The sequence below is a fragment of the Arachis ipaensis genome, chromosome B7, assembly GCF_059453495.1.
Source record: "Arachis ipaensis isolate K30076 ecotype BB chromosome B7, ASM5945349v1, whole genome shotgun sequence".
NCBI classification, from domain to species: Eukaryota; Viridiplantae; Streptophyta; class Magnoliopsida; order Fabales; family Fabaceae; genus Arachis; species Arachis ipaensis.
In genome coordinates this window covers 134,043,673-134,064,273 of record NC_142442.1, presented here as the reverse complement: position 1 = coordinate 134,064,273, position 20,601 = coordinate 134,043,673, and the positions used below count along the sequence as shown (strand labels likewise).

The following is a 20,601-nucleotide window of genomic DNA, read 5'->3' as shown; positions in this document are numbered from 1 at the left end:
ATGTTATTATAAAAGGGATAGGTTTATAATGCCCAAATTTCGTATGTAGGCGTTCAGAGGTATACAACGACTACGCCGTACGTCAACTTCTGAAATGGGTGCACAAGAATCCCGTGGAGAAGCAGTACGAGCATCAAGTATGCCAGTTGCTGCACGTGTACGCGCAGAATCGAAACCGCTATCTATTTTTGGACAGCAAAATTTGGTAGTGCAGAAGAAACCAAAGGTCACCAGTTCTTTTTTCTTCTACTTTTTGTTTTGTCCTAACTATTGTGGTTAATAAATTAGAATTTTTAACTTTGAATAATGCAGAAATAATTCTTTAACAGAAATTATTTGAACTCGAACAGGGAATAACAACTTATTTTAAAGTGGTTGGCGAGATTAACTTGACTAAGGGACAAGTAGAGATGTTTGCATATGTTTTTGATCCGGATTTATTACCAAGGTATACATTTTTTCATGTTCTTAAATAAGCTCAATATTCATTCACGGCTAATTTTCGCATTGAGTCTATGTTCACTTGTTATCAGTGAGCACATTGTAAAGATAGGAGGCTCGTCCGCAACACGTTAAGAACTTTTTTGCTTGAGCAAGGATCATACAATTACTGCCAAAGTAAAAGTGATTATCTATCAATCTAACTTAGTCATCTATATGCTCAAAAACTGGATAAATACCTAACCATATCTATGCTTGAATTAGATTATGGAGCTTTGGGCTAGGAAATGTACTTGGGAGCAAAGAATCATTACTCTGAAGACAACTTGGTGCCTTCCTCCCTCTTTTTCAGTACGTTTTGTTATGGTTATCAAATAAGAAAGCTTGGATTGTTATTTTTTATTCTATACTTTTTTATCTACATAATTTATGACATATAAAACAGGTTGATGTATTTCAACATCTCCAAATAGAAGAGTTAATTGATAAATATGACGATTATATGGGAAAATACCCTTCACTTGAATATGTAAGCTCCTGTCCTTATCTCTTCAGTTAGCATACAATTATGTATATTTTTTGACACCTCTGTTGAACAATGCATTGTATTCAGATTTATTTACCCATTCAAGATAATGAACACTGGTATCTAATGGTCATGAGTTTAGAACCAAAAATTGTGTTCCATTTGGACTCCAACTTGCCCCGTGAGCACAAGGAACTAAGAACTGAATCTACTAACACTCTGGTATTGTTCTAAACTATTTCAATTGATGTGGCTATGTCCCTATGATATCTCCTTCCGAATTAGTCCAAGAGACGGATAAAAAATAATGATAATTGTGTTGCTAAATGCTAAGGAACCGTCTTTAAGCTCAACCACTCAAATTCTAAGTTTTAAAACCAGTAAAAATTCTTAAAACATTTATTATTAATTTATTATGTAAATCAAAGATATGATATGGCAGGTACTTTAAAATTCTAGCATAAAAAACTAAATTGGATTAATGTTTATGAATACTTGGAAGTTTCAAAATTATGAAGGGGTCTGTCTTTAGTAAGCTCAAGTCTTTTGAGCTTTTCTAATAGACACAAAATACAAATTATAAATATACCCCACATGGGGGTTTAATAATAATAATTATTTTTTTATGTTTACCATAAATATTTTTTAAATTTAACTAATAAAACCCTTAATTCACCACACTCCAAATTCAGCCCCACCCCCAAACTCACCATACGGTACCCTAATTCCCAATTCCTTTCCCCCCTGTTTACTCACCCGTCGCCGCCACCTACTCTACTCTCCGCTGGTCTCAGCATTCGCCGTTGCCCTTCAGCCGAGCCGTCGCCGTTGCCGTCCAATCCATCTTCCAGCGTCGTTCGTAGGCTCTCCCTCCCCGTCCCCTCTTCTCTCTTCTCTCTTCTCTCTTCTCTTGTCGAGTGGTTGTCAGCACTGTGGTGCTCCATCCTCCCTGCATCCTCCACTTCTAGAGTAACAATGGAGCCTCAGACTCAGGTATGAAGTTACTTCATTGATTTAATTTTCTTTTTGTTCCTTTTATCTTCTTGTTGTATTCCTCCACTCCCTTGTATGAATCTGTTGTATTGCTTCTTTTCGTTGATTTCATTCAATTTTTTTGTTCTATTTATTTGTTCTGATTCAGGGGTTGTAGTCTATATTTGTTCTGTTTTGTACTACAAGTATGTTGGTGTAGCTAAGATTCATGCCAATTTGGTAATCATATGTAGCAATTGTAATTCTCCATTATTGTTCTATTGGTATCTAACATAGTGAGGCATGAGGCTTCATGGATTTTACAAACAATGGTATGAGAATGGATGTGGATGTGTAAGAAGTAAATTTCTCGGTTCTTACTTTTAAGTGATGTAACAAACTCTGATGTTCTGGTTTTTAGTTAACCTGTTCTTATATTCTGTCTTTGAGTAACCAATGTTTAGTTAGTTATGCAATTTGTATTAAAAGAAGAATGCCAAACTATTTATAGATGATTCTTTTTTAATGAAATGAGTAAAAGAAAATAGTTCATCTAGATCATGATTTTTCTTATGCAAAACTATTTATAGAAGTATTGAACAAGTTATGAGTTCTAGCTATTTGATATTGTGTTTTTTCTTTCATTACTTTTGGAGGCTACAACAGCGGAGTTGTTGAGTTTAGATTAAAAATTGCTCTACTGTTTGTTTACATTTATGGTTCTATTATGAGTTTAACAACTGACTCAAGGAAACCTTTGAATACTTGTTGACTAGTGTTACATTATGTTTGAGAACATGTGCGGTAGTGAAATGAAATGACTATGTCACTGTGAAATAACGAAAATTACCTAAATTCTGATACATGATTATATATCATATTTATTAGGCACATGCATATATATGCCCTTGGCTTTTAATTTAGATTTCAGTAGTATCATTTTGCTTAAAGCTTATTATGAACTGTTGCATTTTATTGGTTGACTAAGCAAGTGCCTGTAAAGTGAGTGTTTTAGATTTGAGTAATGTTAGAAAATTAGCTAATTTTTTTAAAATTATTTTAAATTTTAAAGAAACAGCTTCTTTCATAGCAGTGCAAAATTAAGCAAATTACTTATTGCAAATTAATTTTCCTACACTTTTTAGCAGTTTCTGAAGAGTATCACATCCGTTAAGATTTGAAGTTTGCCAATTAAGCAAATTAGTTATTGCAGAAGGCAACTTCTTTAGCTCATGATTGAAAGACAGGTTAAGGTACCTTAGATGTAGCAATTCAGCTGCTTTCAATGGAAGCTCTTTTATTGCGCAAGAGCTTAAGTGTTGTTTGGATTGATACCCTTTCAAGAAGGCAACTTCTTTAGCTCTTTCAATTACGCAAATTAGTTATTGCTATCAATGCACTTTTCGTGACAGGTTAAGGTACCTTAGCTGATAAGTGTTGTTTGGATTGATACCCTTTCATGTTTGTTTTAAGATTAGCCATGAATATTTATGCTAAGGGAGGGAGATAGATAATGTACTTTAAATAGGTGGAGCTTCTAAGGTGTAATTTGGAAACTTGGTTGTGTCTATCTCTTGTTTAATTTGAAATGATCATCTAAAAATGCTGTATTGTAATCCCTCTTGTTCACAGTATTGGTTTGGTTTCATGAACCATAAAACTGGTTCTGAAGTGGATCCAGTTTGGATTTATAAAAATCCAAACCATGCCCACCCCTATATGAATCTATATAATTGATCTTAATCACCAAAATATGAGACGAGATAGAGTTTAAGCTGCCATAAGAAAATTCAGAAATTAGTATTGTGAATCTTTTTAAAAATTCAATGGTTTTTGGTTAATTTTGCTTATTTGATTATAAATTGTACCTAATTTATGCTATTTTTTTTTGGGTAATTAACGTTAGTCACTATAAATTGCAGGAAGCATCAAATAGTCAAAGACACACAAGTGATCAAAATGTGCATAATGTTAGTGATCATGTGGATGAAGACGTAACTTCTGATGCAGTGGATATGGATCAATATCGCATAAACTTTTGGGAAGATATTGGTAAGATTGATTTTTCAAGTCTATCTATGAAAAATATTTGTCAATTGCACTTTGCTGATCTTGGCTTGGCATTCGAATTTTATAATTCATATGCCAAGACGAGGGACTTCAGTGTGCGAAAGAGTAGGAGTAGAATAGTTGATGGAAAAGTTAGAGAAAAAGCATATGTTTGTTCTTGTGAAGGGTATAGATTAGAAAAATAGAACCATATGAAAAATCGAGTTAGGGAGCCAAAACCAGAGACAAGATGTGGCTGTATAAGTAAACTTCATGTTTTCTTCGATGCGGTAACTGAGAGTTGGGTAGTGAGAGATTTTTGTGATGAACACAACCATGATCTTGTTGTTCCAAAGTTAGCAAGAATGTTAAGATCTCACAAGAAAATGACTGAGCCTGACATTAGCAAGAATGTTAAGATCCAATTCAGTTTTTTATGCTAGAATTTTAAAGACAGACCCTTTCATAATTTTGAACTTCCAAGTATTCATAAACTTCCAAGGAATTGGGAATTAGGGTACCGTATGGTGAGTTTGGGAGTGGGGCTGAATTTGGAGTGTGGTGAATTAAGGGTTTTATTAGTTAAATTTAAAAAATATTTATGGTAAACATAAAAAAATAATTATTATTATTAAACCCCCATGTGGGGTATATTTATAATTTGTATTTTGTGTCTATTAGAAAAGCTCAAAAGACTTGAGCTTACTAAAGATAGACCCCTTCATAATTTTGAAACTTCCAAGTATTCATAAACGTTAATCCAATTCAGTTTTTTATGCTAGAATTTTAAAGTACCTGCTATATCATATCTTTGATTTACATAATAAATTAATAATAAATGTTTTAAAAATTTTTACTGGTTTTAAAACTTAGAATTTGAGTGGCTGAGCTTAAAGACGGTTCCTTAGCATTTAACAACACAATTATCATTATTTTTTATCCGTCTCTTGGACTAATTCGGAAGGAGATATCATAGGGACATAGCCACATCAATTGAAACAGTTTAGAACAATACCAGAGTGTTAGTAGATTCAGTTCTTGGTTCCTTGCGCTCACGGGGCAAGTTGGAGTCCAAATGGAACACAATTTTTGGTTCTAAACTCATGACCATTAGATACCAGTGTTCATTATCTTGAATGGGTATATAAATCTGAATACAATGCATTGTTCAACAGAGGTGTCAAAAAATATACATAATTGTATGCTAACTGAAGAGATAAGGACAGGAGCTTACATATTCAAGTGAAGGGTATTTTCCCATATAATCGTCATATTTATCAATTAACTCTTCTATTTGGAGATGTTGAAATACATCAACCTGTTTTATATGTCATAAATTATGTAGATAAAAAAGTATAGAATAAAAAATAACAATCCAAGCTTTCTTATTTGATAACCATAACAAAACGTACTGAAAAAGAGGGAGGAAGGCACCAAGTTGTCTTCAGAGTAATGATTCTTTGCTCCCAAGTACATTTCCTAGCCCAAAGCTCCATAATCTAATTCAAGCATAGATATGGTTAGGTATTTTTCCAGTTTTTGAGCATATAGATGACTAAGTTAGATTGATAGATAATCACTTTTACCTTGGCAGTAATTGTATGATCCTTGCTCAAGCAAAAAAGTTCTTGACGTGTTGCGGACGAGCCTCCTATCTTTACAATGTGCTCACTGATAACAAGTGAACATAGACTCAATGCGAAAATTAGCCGTGAATGAATATTGAGCTTATTTAAGAACATGAAAAAATATATACCTTGGTAATAAATCCGGATCAAAAACATATGCAAACATCTCTACTTGTCCCTTAGTCAAGTTAATCTCGCCACCCACTTTAAAATAAGTTGTTATTCCCTGTTCGAGTTCAAATAATTTCTGTTAAAGAATTATTTCTACATCATTCAAAGTTAAAAATTCTAATTTATTAACCACAATAGTTAGGACAAAACAAAAAGTAGAAGAAAAAAGAACTGGTGACCTTTGGTTTCTTCTGCACTACCAAATTTTGCTGTCCAAAAATAGATAGCGATTTCGATTCTGCGCGTACATGTGCAGCAACTGGCGTGCTTGATGCTCGTACTGCTTCTCCACGGAATTCTTGTGCACCCATTTCAGAAGTTGACATACGGCGTGGTCGTTGTACACCTCGAACGCCTACATACGAAATTTGGGCATTATAAACCTATCCCTTTTATAATAACATGTAAATGCATATGGATGTGCAAAGATTTTACCTCAACCGTATTTTGGAACCTGGTTCTCCTTTCACCAGGTCCAGGGAACCATGGCTTTGATAGTGGTTTCGCCTTCCCTTTTCCATTTGGCTGGGGTGACAGTTTCTGGCGTTTGATAGAGGGAATGCTCCGTTGGACAGCAACTTTGCGTGGATCTTGGCGGGTTATGGTTGTTCGATCTAGTTCCATGACATCATCCTCATCATCTGACACATCAAGACATATATTTGAGTCCACATCTATATTAAATATTGACTTGCTGTCACTCTTTTTGATATTTTCCGTAATTTCGCATGTCTTATGAGGGGTGGTGATAGGATTGGTCTTGCTATTTTTCAGAAGTCTTTCATTCTCCTTCAACTCAGGCTTGACATAAATGGAATTTATGCGTTCAATCATGGACTTCAATAGAATTTGTTCCTCTCGAATACTATTGTTAGCTCTTTTGATGTCCTGCAGAACAGATACATCATAGGTAATTTAAAATACAACAGCATTGAAACTTAAAAATAGGATACAAATATTTTTTGGTCTTACATACCTCTAAATCAGCCATAACTCTTCTCTCAGAGGAGTTCATCAGAACACTTGGTGGTGCACATGAGTCGGGTAAACTGAACCAATAATGATAATAATAAGATATAATTCAACCAATAGTAGTAGCAAAAATAACAATGAACGTAATGAATTGAGTGTAGCCTTTACCATGCCTATTATTGGTTGCCATTGATTAGAGCAATTCTCCCTCTAGATTTTTTCTTCTGAACAGACTCTTTTCTTTCAAGATCCCGTCACATACACTCCTTTAATCCATCGATATCATCTCTGCGATTTTTTTTAATATCAGTAGAGATATGACATAATCAGTCCATTAATAGAAATTGATTTGATTTCTTTAGTGCAGATTCTCTTTCTTATTTATTTTTCAAAATCTTCTATAATTAAGGTAATCAATCAATAACAGAAGAATGTGAAGGCGTGATTAAAGGATATGAGAAGTTGTAATTACCTAACAGGGCATGCACCACATCGATGATGAGTTGCTGCATCATCATCGCCATCTCCCACGCCGGTCTTCTCCATTGTTGCGGTGCTTCCCATTTCCCCTTCTGTTCTCACATCATCTATCTTGGGCATCTTCTTCCCCTTTTGCGAAGTTTCTTCCGTGGGAGTGAGAAGCTCTATTTAGCAACTAGGTTCTCTTCTTTGCGGGATCCCTGACCCCCAAAATAAAATGAAACAAGTAAATCAAACTGTTTTTTAATTTTCAAAATTCAAAAATTGAATATCAGCGTTATTACTAACCCAAAAGCACCTATAACGTAATTTTATTTATTATCAATAAATTTGCATCATTTAATCCTTTGATTTTCTATATTTGCAATTATTATTATAGATTCATAATAAAGAAGATTATATCAATATTGTAAAGATTAAACATTTTAAACAAATTATTAATAACTTTCTATTTTTAATTTTCTTTCCTAAATACAAGTACTTTTGTATTTATTTCAACAATACTTATACTTAAAACTTCTTAATAAAACGGAAAAATAAAATATTTATACTACTGACCTAGTAGATAACTCGTGTACATTTTCATGGTGCACTGTTGAGACGCGCAGTTTACATTGATACGTTCGAACTAACAGCTCTAAAAATTTGATAATTAAAGTTAGAAAGATCCCAAGGTAAGTCGATTGTTTGGAAATGAAAGACTAATAGTAAAAGTTATATTAGGCTAAGTAATTTTAGTTAAACCAAACCAAACCAAGGTCAAGTTTGACTTATTGAAAGCTCAAAAGTTGCCTCAAGCTCATGAGCTTAGCGGATCGAGTTGTTAACGACTTACTAGTTGTTTAAATAGTTAGATGAACTTCCAGTATTTTTTTAAAATACAAATTTTTTAAACCTTTTTTGACATTAAGCAAATAAAAAATATAGTTTTACTGGTTCACTGGTTTCACCGATGACTTACTAGTTGAACTCGTAGAACCGTTCTCACGTAAATAAAAAATATAAATTGATAAAAAAAATAAAAATATAAAATTATAAAATAACATACATTCACTAATATAAAAATTCTACAAAAAAAAAACACAACATAACCATCAATATCACCACGCCTAGATAGAACATCATGGTGCTATTCTTTCTTAGTTACACTATTAATCAAACTCAGCATTATTACATCTTTTTCTCATAAACTACCAACACTATCACCATTGCCAATTCTGCCACTGCCCATCATATTCACAGTTAAAATGGCAACAAAGGAAGATCATAATGTTCCTCTACGTTGGAGTCAACACATTCACAAATAGAGAATGAAAAACAGGCCATGAAAATCCTGCAGTATTCAACCCTTCTGGACTCACAAAACATTGGGTCAAGATGGCAGCAGAGGCAGGAATCTCATTGATGACACTAATTAATTTTTAAGTAGTTAGATAACCAACTAATTAATTTAATTTTATTATATCATTTATCCAAAAAATAATCTTAATAAATATCATTTATTGTATCATGCGCTTTAATAATATCTTATGTGTAATGTTGGATTTGATTTTAACTTTATATTATGTGCTTTAATTAAATGATCTCAATACTTGTAATAAGTAATCAAAACCTATGATATTGAATCATTCTTGGTGCATAATTATTAATATGCAAATTTGTCCTCTTTCTTGATCATTTATTCTGACTCTTTTAACAGATATCAAGGCAAATCCTTAAATGCATTAAAACTACAACAAAGTTCAAATTTTATTCATTTTATTGAAAATTATAAATTTGTAACCTGGAATTGATAAAAATAAAATAAAATAAAAATTGATTTACATAATCCTTAAAATTATTCTTATGATGATAAAATAAAAATTGGTTTACATAATCAACAAAATTATTCCTATGACCATTGCTATTTTGATGATTTTTATGATGATAATTACAAATGGAGTTAGTTCTAGTTTGCAGGTGTGCTAGCTTGGATGGAGATGCTGATAGACTTGTTTAATTTACTGTACATCCGAGAGCAACTAAGCAGTGGAGCAATTGATCTTATTGATGGGGATACTTTCTCTGATTGCCTTGTTTATTCGAGAGCAACTAAGCATTCTTAATGAGAAAGAAGGCACAAAGAACAACCACCAAGCCTGTCTTGGTATAGTGCAGACCGCTTATGCAAATGGAGCATCTACTAATGACCACCAGCCTGTCTTGGTATAGTATAGTGCTGTCACATACCTACCTATATACCTCAGTTCCTATATTAATACTAATTTTAGTCTTTTATGTTGGCGTTTTCTCAAAGGTGTTACTGCTGTAATTTTATTTTATTTTCTCTCTTACATTAGTTCATATTGCAAATCTTTGATCCAAGTCATTGGGCACATGTTACCTCTCATATTAGAATTTGAATCCAAATTTTGTAAAGGAAGAAAAAAACTAATTTGAATCCAAGTCATTTTTCGAAATCTATTTATAATATGTTCTCTAAAATATTTTTAATATAACATTTATTAAAATCTATTTATAATATAAGTAATCTACCTCTCCGCGCATTGCGCGGGTCTCACTCTAATTATAATATATAAAAAGAGATGCAAATAATGTTTACAGTGAGTAAATAATACGTTTAAACAGTTGGTTGATGCATTGGTAATATATTCCTATTTTTAATTGCTTATCTTCTTTGATGGTTTGAGGTGAAAACTTTCAGCTTTTCTTGATCCTCAAAGATTTTAGTGTTACTATTCAACTGTTCACTTATCATAAAATGGGATAAACATAGTTGTTTCTACACTATCGACTATTTTTTGTTATTCTTCTAACAAAACATGCAATTCTTAATCAACAATGCACAAGAGAATAGAGAAAAAAAATCTTAGACCATAGGTTTAACCGTTTAAGGGTGCAAAACAACTAATCTCATTCCTCCAATATATAAACTCCAAGCAAGATAATTCAACAATATTTATAGCATGTGATACATGTAAAGAAAATTTTTAAAATTCCCAAAAACAAAATTATATGCATGCAAAATAGATTAGAGTGGCTATTAATGAATTAAACCCCAATTATAACAAGCTAATGTCAACTAATGGAGAAGGTTAGTGAATGCAATTGGACAGACTATGACATTCTTCAAGATTGTCTTCATCATCATCTTAATTCATTCCCTTTTCCTTCTTTAACCATTTAAATATTCTGAATTCCCTATACTTTTCATTTCATTAGTGTTGTACTGTTTCATTTGTCAAACTTTGCCCCTCTTATTTCACTACAAGTATAACCTTCTAGACCATGAACATGAAAGTCTCAATCTTGAAAAGGGAAAGGTTTTGAATTAGTCCAATTTGTTCATAGCCACCAATCAATATCCCATTAATTAAAGCAAAACTATATTTATCTGCTAAACTTTAATTCATGCGCCTGAAATTTATTATCAGATGGTTTGGAAGAATTTTAGAGTGTAACATATACATGAACCGAAATTCAAAAGGTAAATATGATAATGATCAATAAGAAGGACTATAATCAATATAATAAATCAATATTATGATGGCAATGAAGATGGACTTCTGGTATTCTTCTGGTGCTTCCTTGCAAACTGAAACTGCCGGACCCACGGCAGACGTACGAATTGGCTCTTGACTCGTGGCTCTGTATGTCATTGAGTTGCTTACCTTGTGATTGGACTAAAATAGTCATGTCCAAGAACACTTGATGAAGCTCATTGAGGCTGCTCTCTATATCAATCAGTGTGTCATGGCACTCTTGGATTGTGTCCATTATTGTCCCTGGTTGCTTAGTTTCTTTCTGCAAGAAAGTTTCAACCACCACATACAAATTTTCATATTGAGGTAATCAAAGTTATTCCAACATTATAAATTAGATATTCCTTCTTAGGTAATATACAAATTTTCATGAAATGGTTTTTTTTTCAAAAAAAAAAAAAAAGAAAAATCGTTAGTTCAGCCGTCCGTACCACTTTAGTCATGAGGTTTCTTAACCACTTATGTCCTCAAGAACCTTCCTCTGTTGCAGTTATTATCATTGTCATGTTTCTCAGAATTCCTCTGAGTATTACAATGATTGAATATTATTGATGCACCATAAGCAAAATCGTAACTGCAGAAGTTATCTCTTGTTGGAAAAGATGTATGAATGATGCAAGACATTAATAACAATGAAGAATAACAAAATGTAAAACAGAATGAAGAAAGAAAAACTAGAGACTCAGCAAAATAGAGTAATGTTGTGTGGGACAGAAACAGTTACCAAACGTGAACTTTACTTATGTTGTGACCGAATGGATTGCTCAGCTTCAATGGAAGTAAAAGAACGCATGTAATTCACCTTGGTAAGAATAGGGAAGCCGGGAATAATCTTCAAGATGACAATGTCTCTAGTGTTGAAGAAAGCCGGGTTTTTCTCAATGATAGAATTTGAAGGGAGCCAATTTTGAGAATAGTCTTGGAGAATATTTTGCAAGCCACACATGCTAACTGCACAAACAAAATGGTGATATATCCACCACCTAGTGAGGTATTTCACAATGACAAAAATACATATTTTCATTTGCGTGAGCACAACAAAATATATACCCAATACATCTATTAGTTCCTAAACCTATATTTACATCAGCTAGCAGCACAACAAACATAAACTGAAATATTAAAGAATCCCTCACCCATAATTGGCACCGTCCACAACCATAGTTCATGAATCAACGAAAGCACCATCCTACAAGTTTAGCAAAAAGTAAAAAATGAATCTAATAAAAGCCAAATTTGATTAACTTAAAATTTAAAATCACGATTTACACATAATGTTCTTACATCCTTCACTATAATCTTGTCTGGAAGTCCAATTCTTGATAATAACCATTCCAACACATACAATGAGGAGTTTTCATAATTGCTTGTAACAGGTTGATCATCTGAAAAGCAAGAATATGCTGAAGTCATAATATGCAGCATTAGAAGCATTTTTTTAAACTTCAATCATCAGTTCCCATAATGCAGAAAGTATCTTGCAAAATCAACCAATCATTCAAATTTGCAGGTCAAGTGCAAAATTTCAAGACAAAGCAGTTTAATATCCGTTAAAATCACTCCAATAGATCAACTTTAACCATGCATTCCAATTCCATAATGCAAAAACCATTAAAGTATTCTAAGAGACAAAAAAAGACGTCAAAAAAATTGCACACCCAATTCACAGCGAAGAATCAAACCTGAGAACACTGAGAAAGGAGCTTCCGCCATGCTGTCTTAGGTCCTGATTTCGATTTCACTGACGGCTTCTTCATTCGGCCCGCAGCAGCAGCTGCCGCCAAAGCCGCCGCAACACTTGATTTTTCTCCATCCACTGCATCCTCACCTAAAATTAACAAAATTCAACACAAAACTGACTCAAAATTCTACCAAAGATTCATTATCTAATACTCACATGCATGCAAAAGAACCATTCACTTTTCACGAAAGAAACCAAAAAGGTTGCAACTTTCTAACCTATGGACTGAGGGGTCACCAAATCATCCCGTTCTGTTGCCGGCACAAAAGGAGGCGTGGCCTTCAACGACAAAATTTCTGGCAAAACATAATCGCAAGAATTTGGATGAAATTGAGAAATCGAGTAGCTTCATGGAGGCACCTGGTGCGGAAGAGGGAAGAGGAAGAAGCGGCTGTCTTCTATGACGGTGGTCTTCCATGACCGTGATGATAGATTTTTTGGGAAGTTCTTTCAGGAGCTGAAACGAGGGTTAGCAAATTTAGATTTTATTGTTGGGGCAAAGTTAAAATATTAAAACTTGTTGTCTTTTAGTATAAATTTTAATAAGTTATTTGTAAATTTTAATAAATTATTTATAGATTAAATATAAACCATTAGATTTATTATCAATCTAATCTAATGCTTCAGATTGTATGGTGCATTAGATAAGCTCAAAAGAGTTGAGATGATTTTAGACAGACCCCCATTTCCGTACATGATTATTGCATGCATCAGTATTGGAAAAATCAATAATTATGAAACTTAACGCGCCATGTTATTCATTAATTATTGATGCATGAAGCTAAGATTCAAATACAAACCTGCTTGCCACACACAACAATCAATTATTTATTTGAAGATATTGAATAATTCATTTTACAAGTCCAAAACAAAATCCAAAATCCAAAAACCATAGTTTTTGTTTTTTTCTTCCATTTAAATACATTCTTCTAAAAAATAGTAAGTTATCATGTAAATACAAATTCTATAGTCTATTAGCATCTAAAAATCTCATGCAAATTTTAAAAGATTTGATGAACGGTAAAATTTGCTCTTGTGTATATATAACATAATCCTCTTTTTCTATTTCGAGAAGATTTTTCTTTTTACCAAACATATGTGGATCCAATCACGATCTTTTAATAAGAACAAGAAATCTTTCTCGATCAATCCTTTTGCCCCCATCCCATTCTTCGAGAATCAGAAAGATCCTTTTCAATCAAGAATAATGGAAGCCGTTTCAGTATAGTAAGGATACATCTGTACCCACGATTGAGAGGTCGTTAATCTATAATCTATATTTCTTTCTTCAATTTAGCGTAACATATCCGGTATGCGGATACAAATGGATACACGCGTAGAGGAGGTAGGATGGGTAGTTGGTCAGATCTAGTAGGGATCGTACATGGACGGTAGTTGGAGTCTGCGGCCTGGTCACTGCGACCCCCTTTGTGAGGGGGCACCCCTTCTCCCGAAGTTACAGGGCTATTTTTCCGAGTTCCTTAGAGAGAGTTGTCTCGCGCCCCTAGGTATTCTCTAAAATTATAATAATAAAAAAGAACTTTGTTGTTTAACTTAATTCTTGAATTTCTATGGAAAAAAATCGGAAAAATCTAAGAAATACAGACATATATCTTTACTACTTTTTATCTTCTTGCCAAGCATTCTTTAGAAGATGCATTAGCAAATAAGTCTCGAGTAAATTAAAGATGCATGGATATAAACTTATTGGTTATACAAATATGAACATGCATTGTCATCTTCCATTACCCTATAAACTTGTATAGTCCCTGACAAATATATATATATATATATATATATATATATATATATATATATATATATATATATATATATATATATATACTAAGCTCTCATAGTAATTTACTAGTTTGGAGCTAGTAAATATGTTCATGAAAAGAATAAAAGAGGCCACCCAAAGATCAACATACTTGATTCCTGTTTTTGAAAATTTTGAGGCTAATCATTTGATGAAATATGAGGAAAGCTTTGATGAATGGCAAACAGAAGTAAGAACTAAAATATGACTTCAAGTGCAAATTCTAAATAAGGAAGGGAGTCAGCACACAATCATTAAAGTAACCAAGGTAAAAAGGACAAATTAATTCTTCTACAAATAAAAATAAGAGCCAGTAGAAGAGAGAATTATTGTCAAATAAAGATAAACCAATATAGCTTATGCTCAAATAAGGATGCAATGAAGTCAGGTCACAAGCATGTTGCAGATTAATGAGGGAACAACAATCCCTTATCTGAATGATAAATACATGAATGGATCAAATGTCACGGAGACCTTTCTACAAATTGGACAAACTAATGTTGATTCATATTGAAACTAAGCCATAACATAAATCAAAATTCCAAAAATCACTAAAATGGCTGCACAATCAACCATGTATTATTCATTTTATGAAGTCTAGCAAGCTGTAAAGCAATTTAACATCATTAAAAAGCATTCTTGGCTGCAAACACTAAGCAGCAACAATCATCCAAATATAAGTACATTCATAAAAATGAAATGAATAACTCATTCTCCTGTTCTAAAGTATTTAAGATTCAGAGTGATGTAACCAAGTTCCAACAGTAAAACTAATAGAAACAGAAAAAAAGTGCTGTTAAACTCCTCTTTGATTGTTGCAACGGATGGTTCACAACTATGCCTCATCATCATCATTTGCCCCTAAAATTTAAGCAACATATTTTTAAGTTTAAAAAGAGTAAACTAAGTATAACAAAAAATAAAAAATAAAATTTAAAACATTTTATACCACCAGAATCGTAATCCATTGAGAACTCAGTCTCGCCACCACTCTGTTCATAATACCTTGAGGAATCTAAATCTTCCTGGATCAAAACAGCAAATAGGAAGGCTTATGAGCTAGCCATACAATATTATACGTAACAAAATATACTTGAACTTAAATGTATTGAACTTACATCTTCCTCCTCAAACCATTCAGTGTGAACATACTCATCACTTTCAGCATCTACGAAGGAGTAGTCTTCACCCTCAATATTCTCCACAGCGTCATCATCAAATTGGGGAGTGCTTTCATCTATTTTCCTCATGGAACACGTAGCAATGTTATGACCCCTCTTGCGACAGTAGCTGCAACGCTTAGGCTTCCTTGTGGTCTCTATCTCAGTACTTCCATTCTTTGCAAGGTCTTCGTACATGTATTCCGCATGCCCCTCCATCATGTTATTGTCCCCACTATGAGCCCTAATACATGAAAGTATATTTACCAATGCATCTCATGATTCATTAAAAAGATCCCCTTTTAGGCACCCTTCATTCATAATTTGTTTACACCAATGTGCCAAACATGCACGCCGACTGATAGCCAAGGAATCCTCCATCAAGCCTCCCATGTCATCATACCCACTAATTCCTTCCTTCGCTTTTCTAGTCCATCTTCGCAGCACTAATGATTTTGGCAGCTCTGCAATGTCTAGAAAACCCAAAACAGCAAGTATATGACTGCATGGAATACCTATGGAGTCCATTCTCATGCATGAGCATTTAAATTCAACTTGCTCTTCGTGAAAAGACACATGCCATATCATGTTAGGCTTGTAAAATTTTGACACCTGATAAATCTTGCAAGAACTCGTTTCCTTTTCATATATTACCTTCAATGTGCTGGCCTTGTGGAGCATTGAACGGAACAACATAAAAATTTGCCGGGTATAAATGGTAGATGCTGACCTTTCTAATTGTTGAAAGTGTGTCTGCATCATAGGTTGTCCAGTTGATGATTTAAAGTCTGCCAAATCCTCTCTGTGCCGCATGTAGCTCAAACAACGCTGGAAGTGGTCAACAAATTCTGTCAAATTATGGCGTGATTTAACATATCTTTTGAGGACAGCATGTAGACTTTCACACCTCGAAGTCGTTCTAAACCCAGCAAAGAATTTTCCTCGGATATGAGCGGTAGCCCACATGTTTCTTTTCCCATACATATCTACTATCCATTCCCGATCTTCCACTCCAAAGAATCCAACCATTTCCTCCCACTTTTGTTCGAACACACCAACTTCGTAATCACCTAGCATTAACTTTGTAAACATTTTCGTAAACTGAGGTTTGTGAATATTACTTGTTGCATTACGCATCAAGTGCCATGCACATAACCTATGATGTGCATTCGGAAACACTTCCTGAATAGCAATAGCCATCGATTGATGACCATCCGTAATTACTGAAGTCGGTATCTTTCCCTTCATTGCAATGAGAAGTTGTTTTAGTAACCACACATAGGTGCTTTTCCTCTCATTCGAAACTATCGCAGCACCAAATACAACGGTTTGATTATGGTGGTTAACTCCCGAGAATATTACCACCGGCAATCTGTATCTATTCTTCTTATATGTGGCGTCAAATGCTAGCACATCCCCGAACAGATCGTAATCCAACTGACACCGGCCATCACACCAAAAAATTTGCCAAAACACTTCTTTTCTACCCTTTTCAACACTATAGAACAAGTTTCGATCCCTTGCTGCTAGCGTTTCCAGGTAAGCCATTGCAAAGGTTAAATCATCAGGTAATTGTCTTCTTTGCTTTGCAACTTGATTGTGCATATCCTTAATTGAAAAATTAACGTTCTCGTACCCACCACACTGGCTAGCTAATGACCCAAATATGTTTGGTATGCTGATCCCCACCTCTTTCATATGGTTCATTTGACTAATGTCAGGCTCAGTCATTTTCTTGTGAGATCTTAACATTCTTGCTAACTTTGGAACAACAAGATCATGGTTGTATTCATCATAAAAATCTCTCACTACCCAACTCTCAGTTACCGCATCGAAGAAAACATGAAGTTTACTCATACAACCACATCTTGTCTCTGGTTTTGGCTCCCTAACTCGATTTTTCATATGGTTCCATTTTTCTCTAACTTTTCCATCAACTATTCTACTCCTACTCTTTCGCACACTGAAGCCCCTCGTCTTGGCATATGAATTATAAAATTCGAATGCCAAGCCAAGATCAGCAAAGTGCAATTGACAAATATTTTTCATAGATAGACTTGAAAAATCAATCTTACCAATATCTTCCCAAGAGTTTATGCGATATTGATCCATATCCACTGCATCAGAAGTTACGTCTTCATCCACATGATCACTAACATTATGCACATTTTGATCACTTGTGTGTCTTTGACTATTTGATGCTTCCTGCAATTTATAGTGACTAACGTTAATTACCCAAAAAATAGCATAAATTAGGTACAATTTATAATCAAATAAGCAAAATTAACCAAAAATCATTGAATTTTTAAAAAGAATCACAATACTAATTTCTGAATTTTCTTATGGCAGCTTAAACTCTATCTCGTCTCATATTTTGGTGATTAAGATCAATTATATAGATTCATATAGGGGTGGGCATGGTTTGGATTTTTATAAATTCAAACTGGATCCACTTTAGAACCAGTTTTATGGTTCATGAAACCAAACCAATACTGTGAACAAGAGGGATTACGATACAGCATTTTTACATGATCATTTCAAGTTAAACAAGAGATAGACACAACCAAGTTTCCAAATTACACCTTAGAATCTCTACCTATTTAAAGTACATTATCTATCTCCCTCCCTTAGCATAAATATTCATGGCTAATCTTAAAACAAACATGAAAGAGTATCAATCCAAACAACACTTATCAGCTAAGGTACCTTAACCTGTCACGAAAAGTACATTGATAGCAATAACTAATTTGCTTAATTGAAAGAGCTAAAGAAGTTGCTTTCTTGAAAGGGTATCAATCCAAACAACACTTAAGCTCTTGCGCAATAAAAGAGCTTCCATTGAAAGCAGCTGAATTGCTACATCTAAGGTACCTTAACCTGTCTTTCAATCATGAGCTAAAGAAGTTGCCTTCTGCAATAACTAATTTGCTTAATTGGCAAACTTCAAATCTTAACGGATGTGATACTCTTCAGAAACTGCTAAAAAGTGTAAGAAAATTAATTTGCAATAAGTAATTTGCTTAATTTTGCACTACTGTGAAAGAAGCTGTTTCTTTAAAATTTAAAATAATTTTAAAAAAATTAGCTGATTTTCTAACATTACTCAAATCTAAAACACTCACTTTACAGGCACTTGCTTAGTCAACCAATAAAATGCAACAATTCATAATAAGCTTTAAGCAAAATGATACTACTGAAATCCAAATTAAAAGCCAAGGGCATATATATGCATGTGCCTAATAAATATGATATATAACCATGTATCAGAATTTAGGTAATTTTTCTTATTTCACAGTGACATAGTCATTTCATTTCACTACCGCACATGTTCTCAAACATAATGTAACACTAGTCAACAAGCATTCAAAGGTTTCCTTGAGTCAGTTGTTAAACTCATAATAGAACCATAAATGTAACCAAACAATAGAGCAATTTTCAATCTAAACTCAACAACTCCGCTGTTGTAGCCTCCAAAAGTAATGAAAGAAAAAACACAATATCAAATAGCTAGAACTCATAACTTGTTCAATGCTTCTATAAATAGTTTGGCATAAGAAAAATCATGATCTAGATGAACTATTTTCTTTTACTCATTTCATTAAAAAAGAATCATCTATAAATAGTTTGCCATTCTTCTTTTAATGCAAATTGCATAACTAACTAAACATTGGTTACTCAAAGACAGAATATAAGAACAGGTTAACTAAAAACCAGAACATCAGAGTTTGTTACATCACTTAAAAGTAAGAACCGAGAAATTTACTTCTTACGCATCCACATCCATTCTTATACCATTGTTTATAAAATCCATGAAGCCTCATACCTCACTATGTTAGATACCAATAGAACAATAATAAAGAATTACACTTGCTATATATGATTACCAAATTGGCATGAATCTTAGCTACACCAACATATTGTAGCACAAAACAGAATAAATATAGCTTACAACCTCTGAATTAGAACAAATAAATAGAACAAAAAAATTGAATGAAATCAACGAAAGGAAGCAATACAACAGATTCATACAAAGGAGTGGAGGAATACAACAAGAAGATAAAAGGAACAAAAAGAAAATTAAATCAATGAAGTAACTTCATACCTGAGTCTGAGGCTCCATTGTTACTCTGGAAGTGGAGGATGCAGGGGGGATGGAGCACCAGCGCTGACAACCACTCGACGAGAGAAGAGAGAAAAGAAAAGAGAGAAGAGAGAAGAGGAGACGGGGAGGGAGAGGCTACGAATGACGCTGGAAGATGGATTGGACGGCAACAGTGACGACTCGGCTGAAGGGCAACGGCGAATGCTGAGACCAGCGGAGAGTAGAGTAGGTGGCGGCGACGGGTGAGTAAATAGGGGGAAAAGGAATTGGGAATTAAGGTACCGTATGGTGAGTTTGGGGGTGGGGCTGAATTTGGAGTGTGGTGAATTAAGGGTTTTATTAGTTAAATTTAAAAAATATTTATGGTAAACATAAAAAAATAATTATTATTATTAAACCCCATGTGGGGTATATTTATAATTTGTATTTTGTGTCTATTAGAAAAGCTCAAAAGACTTGAGCTTACTAAAGACAGACCCCGGAAATGGATCCTCTCCATTTTTATTTTTACTGGAGAGAATAAAGTGTCATCTTTCATCTTTAATTCTATAAGTGGGATTAAAAATAAATAAGAGAGAAAGAGTCATGAAGGGTGAGATTAAACACTGGATACCATCCAATTTTTTTTTTTTCACTGAAGAAGATCTACTTCCTGTAAGGTTAAGCTACCTAACAATATTGGACAGTAACGAACCAATATCTATTATATCTATCTATTCTATTATATAAAAATCGGATTTCTACACTTAATGATGGAGCTGACATAGCATGCTTCTAAGAATGTTTCCGATTTATTTCTTTTAATTCTATAAAGGAAATCAATTATAACTAATTAATAATATCAATTAATTAATTTGATTAGACATTCAAATTTCAGAATTAATTATACCAATTAATTAATTTAGTTAATTATATTAATTATTTGATTTGATTTGATTGGTGTATATATCAAATTATTTTAGTAAATAATAAATATGATAACAAAATACATGAATTAA

General features: G+C 33.5%; 3 protein-coding genes across 4 annotated transcripts; all 3 read right to left on the bottom strand.

The window, feature by feature from the left end:
* Positions 1 to 4,213: 4,213 nt before the first annotated feature.
* On the bottom strand, positions 4,214 to 7,359 carry LOC107607778 (uncharacterized). The gene is made up of 10 exons (XM_021106336.2): positions 7,232 to 7,359; positions 6,764 to 6,836; positions 6,223 to 6,675; positions 5,967 to 6,170; positions 5,745 to 5,842; positions 5,575 to 5,659; positions 5,401 to 5,487; positions 5,223 to 5,306; positions 5,004 to 5,138; positions 4,214 to 4,384 (listed from the first exon to the last, which is right to left on the bottom strand). The coding sequence occupies exons 1-10, from the start codon at positions 7,357 to 7,359 to the stop codon at positions 4,214 to 4,216; spliced, it is 1,518 nt and encodes a 505-aa protein (XP_020961995.2).
* A 3,269-nt stretch (positions 7,360 to 10,628) lies between these two features.
* On the bottom strand, positions 10,629 to 13,016 carry LOC107605993 (uncharacterized). Of its 2 annotated transcripts, XR_001612585.3 has the most exons (6): positions 12,741 to 13,016; positions 12,464 to 12,609; positions 12,066 to 12,166; positions 11,918 to 11,970; positions 11,213 to 11,732; positions 10,629 to 11,043 (listed from the first exon to the last, which is right to left on the bottom strand). XR_001612585.3 is itself a non-coding variant. In XM_088493925.1 (5 exons), the coding sequence occupies exons 2-4, from the start codon at positions 12,492 to 12,494 to the stop codon at positions 11,616 to 11,618; spliced, it is 249 nt and encodes an 82-aa protein (XP_088350051.1). In that variant the 5' UTR covers positions 12,495 to 12,609; positions 12,741 to 13,016; the 3' UTR covers positions 10,629 to 11,043; positions 11,213 to 11,615. The 2 variants fall into 2 exon arrangements, 1 of the variants encoding a protein (XP_088350051.1); XM_088493925.1 differs by lacking the exon at positions 11,918 to 11,970.
* Positions 13,017 to 15,176: 2,160 nt separating this feature from the next.
* LOC148554227 (protein FAR1-RELATED SEQUENCE 5-like) lies at positions 15,177 to 19,621 on the bottom strand. The gene is made up of 6 exons (XM_088495044.1): positions 19,604 to 19,621; positions 18,208 to 18,213; positions 15,836 to 17,706; positions 15,460 to 15,745; positions 15,291 to 15,366; positions 15,177 to 15,202 (listed from the first exon to the last, which is right to left on the bottom strand). Exons 1-6 carry the CDS (start codon positions 19,619 to 19,621, stop codon positions 15,177 to 15,179), a joined length of 2,283 nt encoding a protein of 760 aa, XP_088351170.1.
* Positions 19,622 to 20,601: the final 980 nt, after the last annotated feature.

What these genes read in the sequence shown, in the direction of transcription:
- LOC107607778 (XM_021106336.2), bottom strand. Translation starts at nt 7,359, where the DNA reads ATGCCCAAGATAGATGATGTGAGAACAGAAGGGGAAATGGGAAGCACC. An exon ending in AATACCCTTCACTTGAATAT is followed by an intron (nt 5,139 to 5,222) that starts GTAAGCTCCTGT and finishes CATTGTATTCAG; the next exon opens with ATTTATATACCCATTCAAGA. An exon ending in CTGAATCTACTAACACTCTG is followed by an intron (nt 4,385 to 5,003) that starts GTATTGTTCTAA and finishes TGCTAATGTCAG; the next exon opens with GCTCAGTCATTTTCTTGTGA.
- LOC107605993 (XM_088493925.1), bottom strand. Translation starts at nt 12,494, where the DNA reads ATGGCGGAAGCTCCTTTCTCAGTGTTCTCAG. An exon ending in TCCTTTCTCAGTGTTCTCAG is followed by an intron (nt 12,167 to 12,463) that starts GTTTGATTCTTC and finishes CTTGCTTTTCAG; the next exon opens with ATGATCAACCTGTTACAAGC. An exon ending in ACAAGATTATAGTGAAGGAT is followed by an intron (nt 11,733 to 12,065) that starts GTAAGAACATTA and finishes TTGTTTGTGCAG; the next exon opens with TTAGCATGTGTGGCTTGCAA.
- LOC148554227 (XM_088495044.1), bottom strand. An exon ending in AATGGTTTGAGGAGGAAGAT is followed by an intron (nt 15,367 to 15,459) that starts GTAAGTTCAATA and finishes GTTTTGATCCAG; the next exon opens with GAAGATTTAGATTCCTCAAG. An exon ending in AATGGATTACGATTCTGGTG is followed by an intron (nt 15,203 to 15,290) that starts GTATAAAATGTT and finishes CTTAAATTTTAG; the next exon opens with GGGCAAATGATGATGATGAG.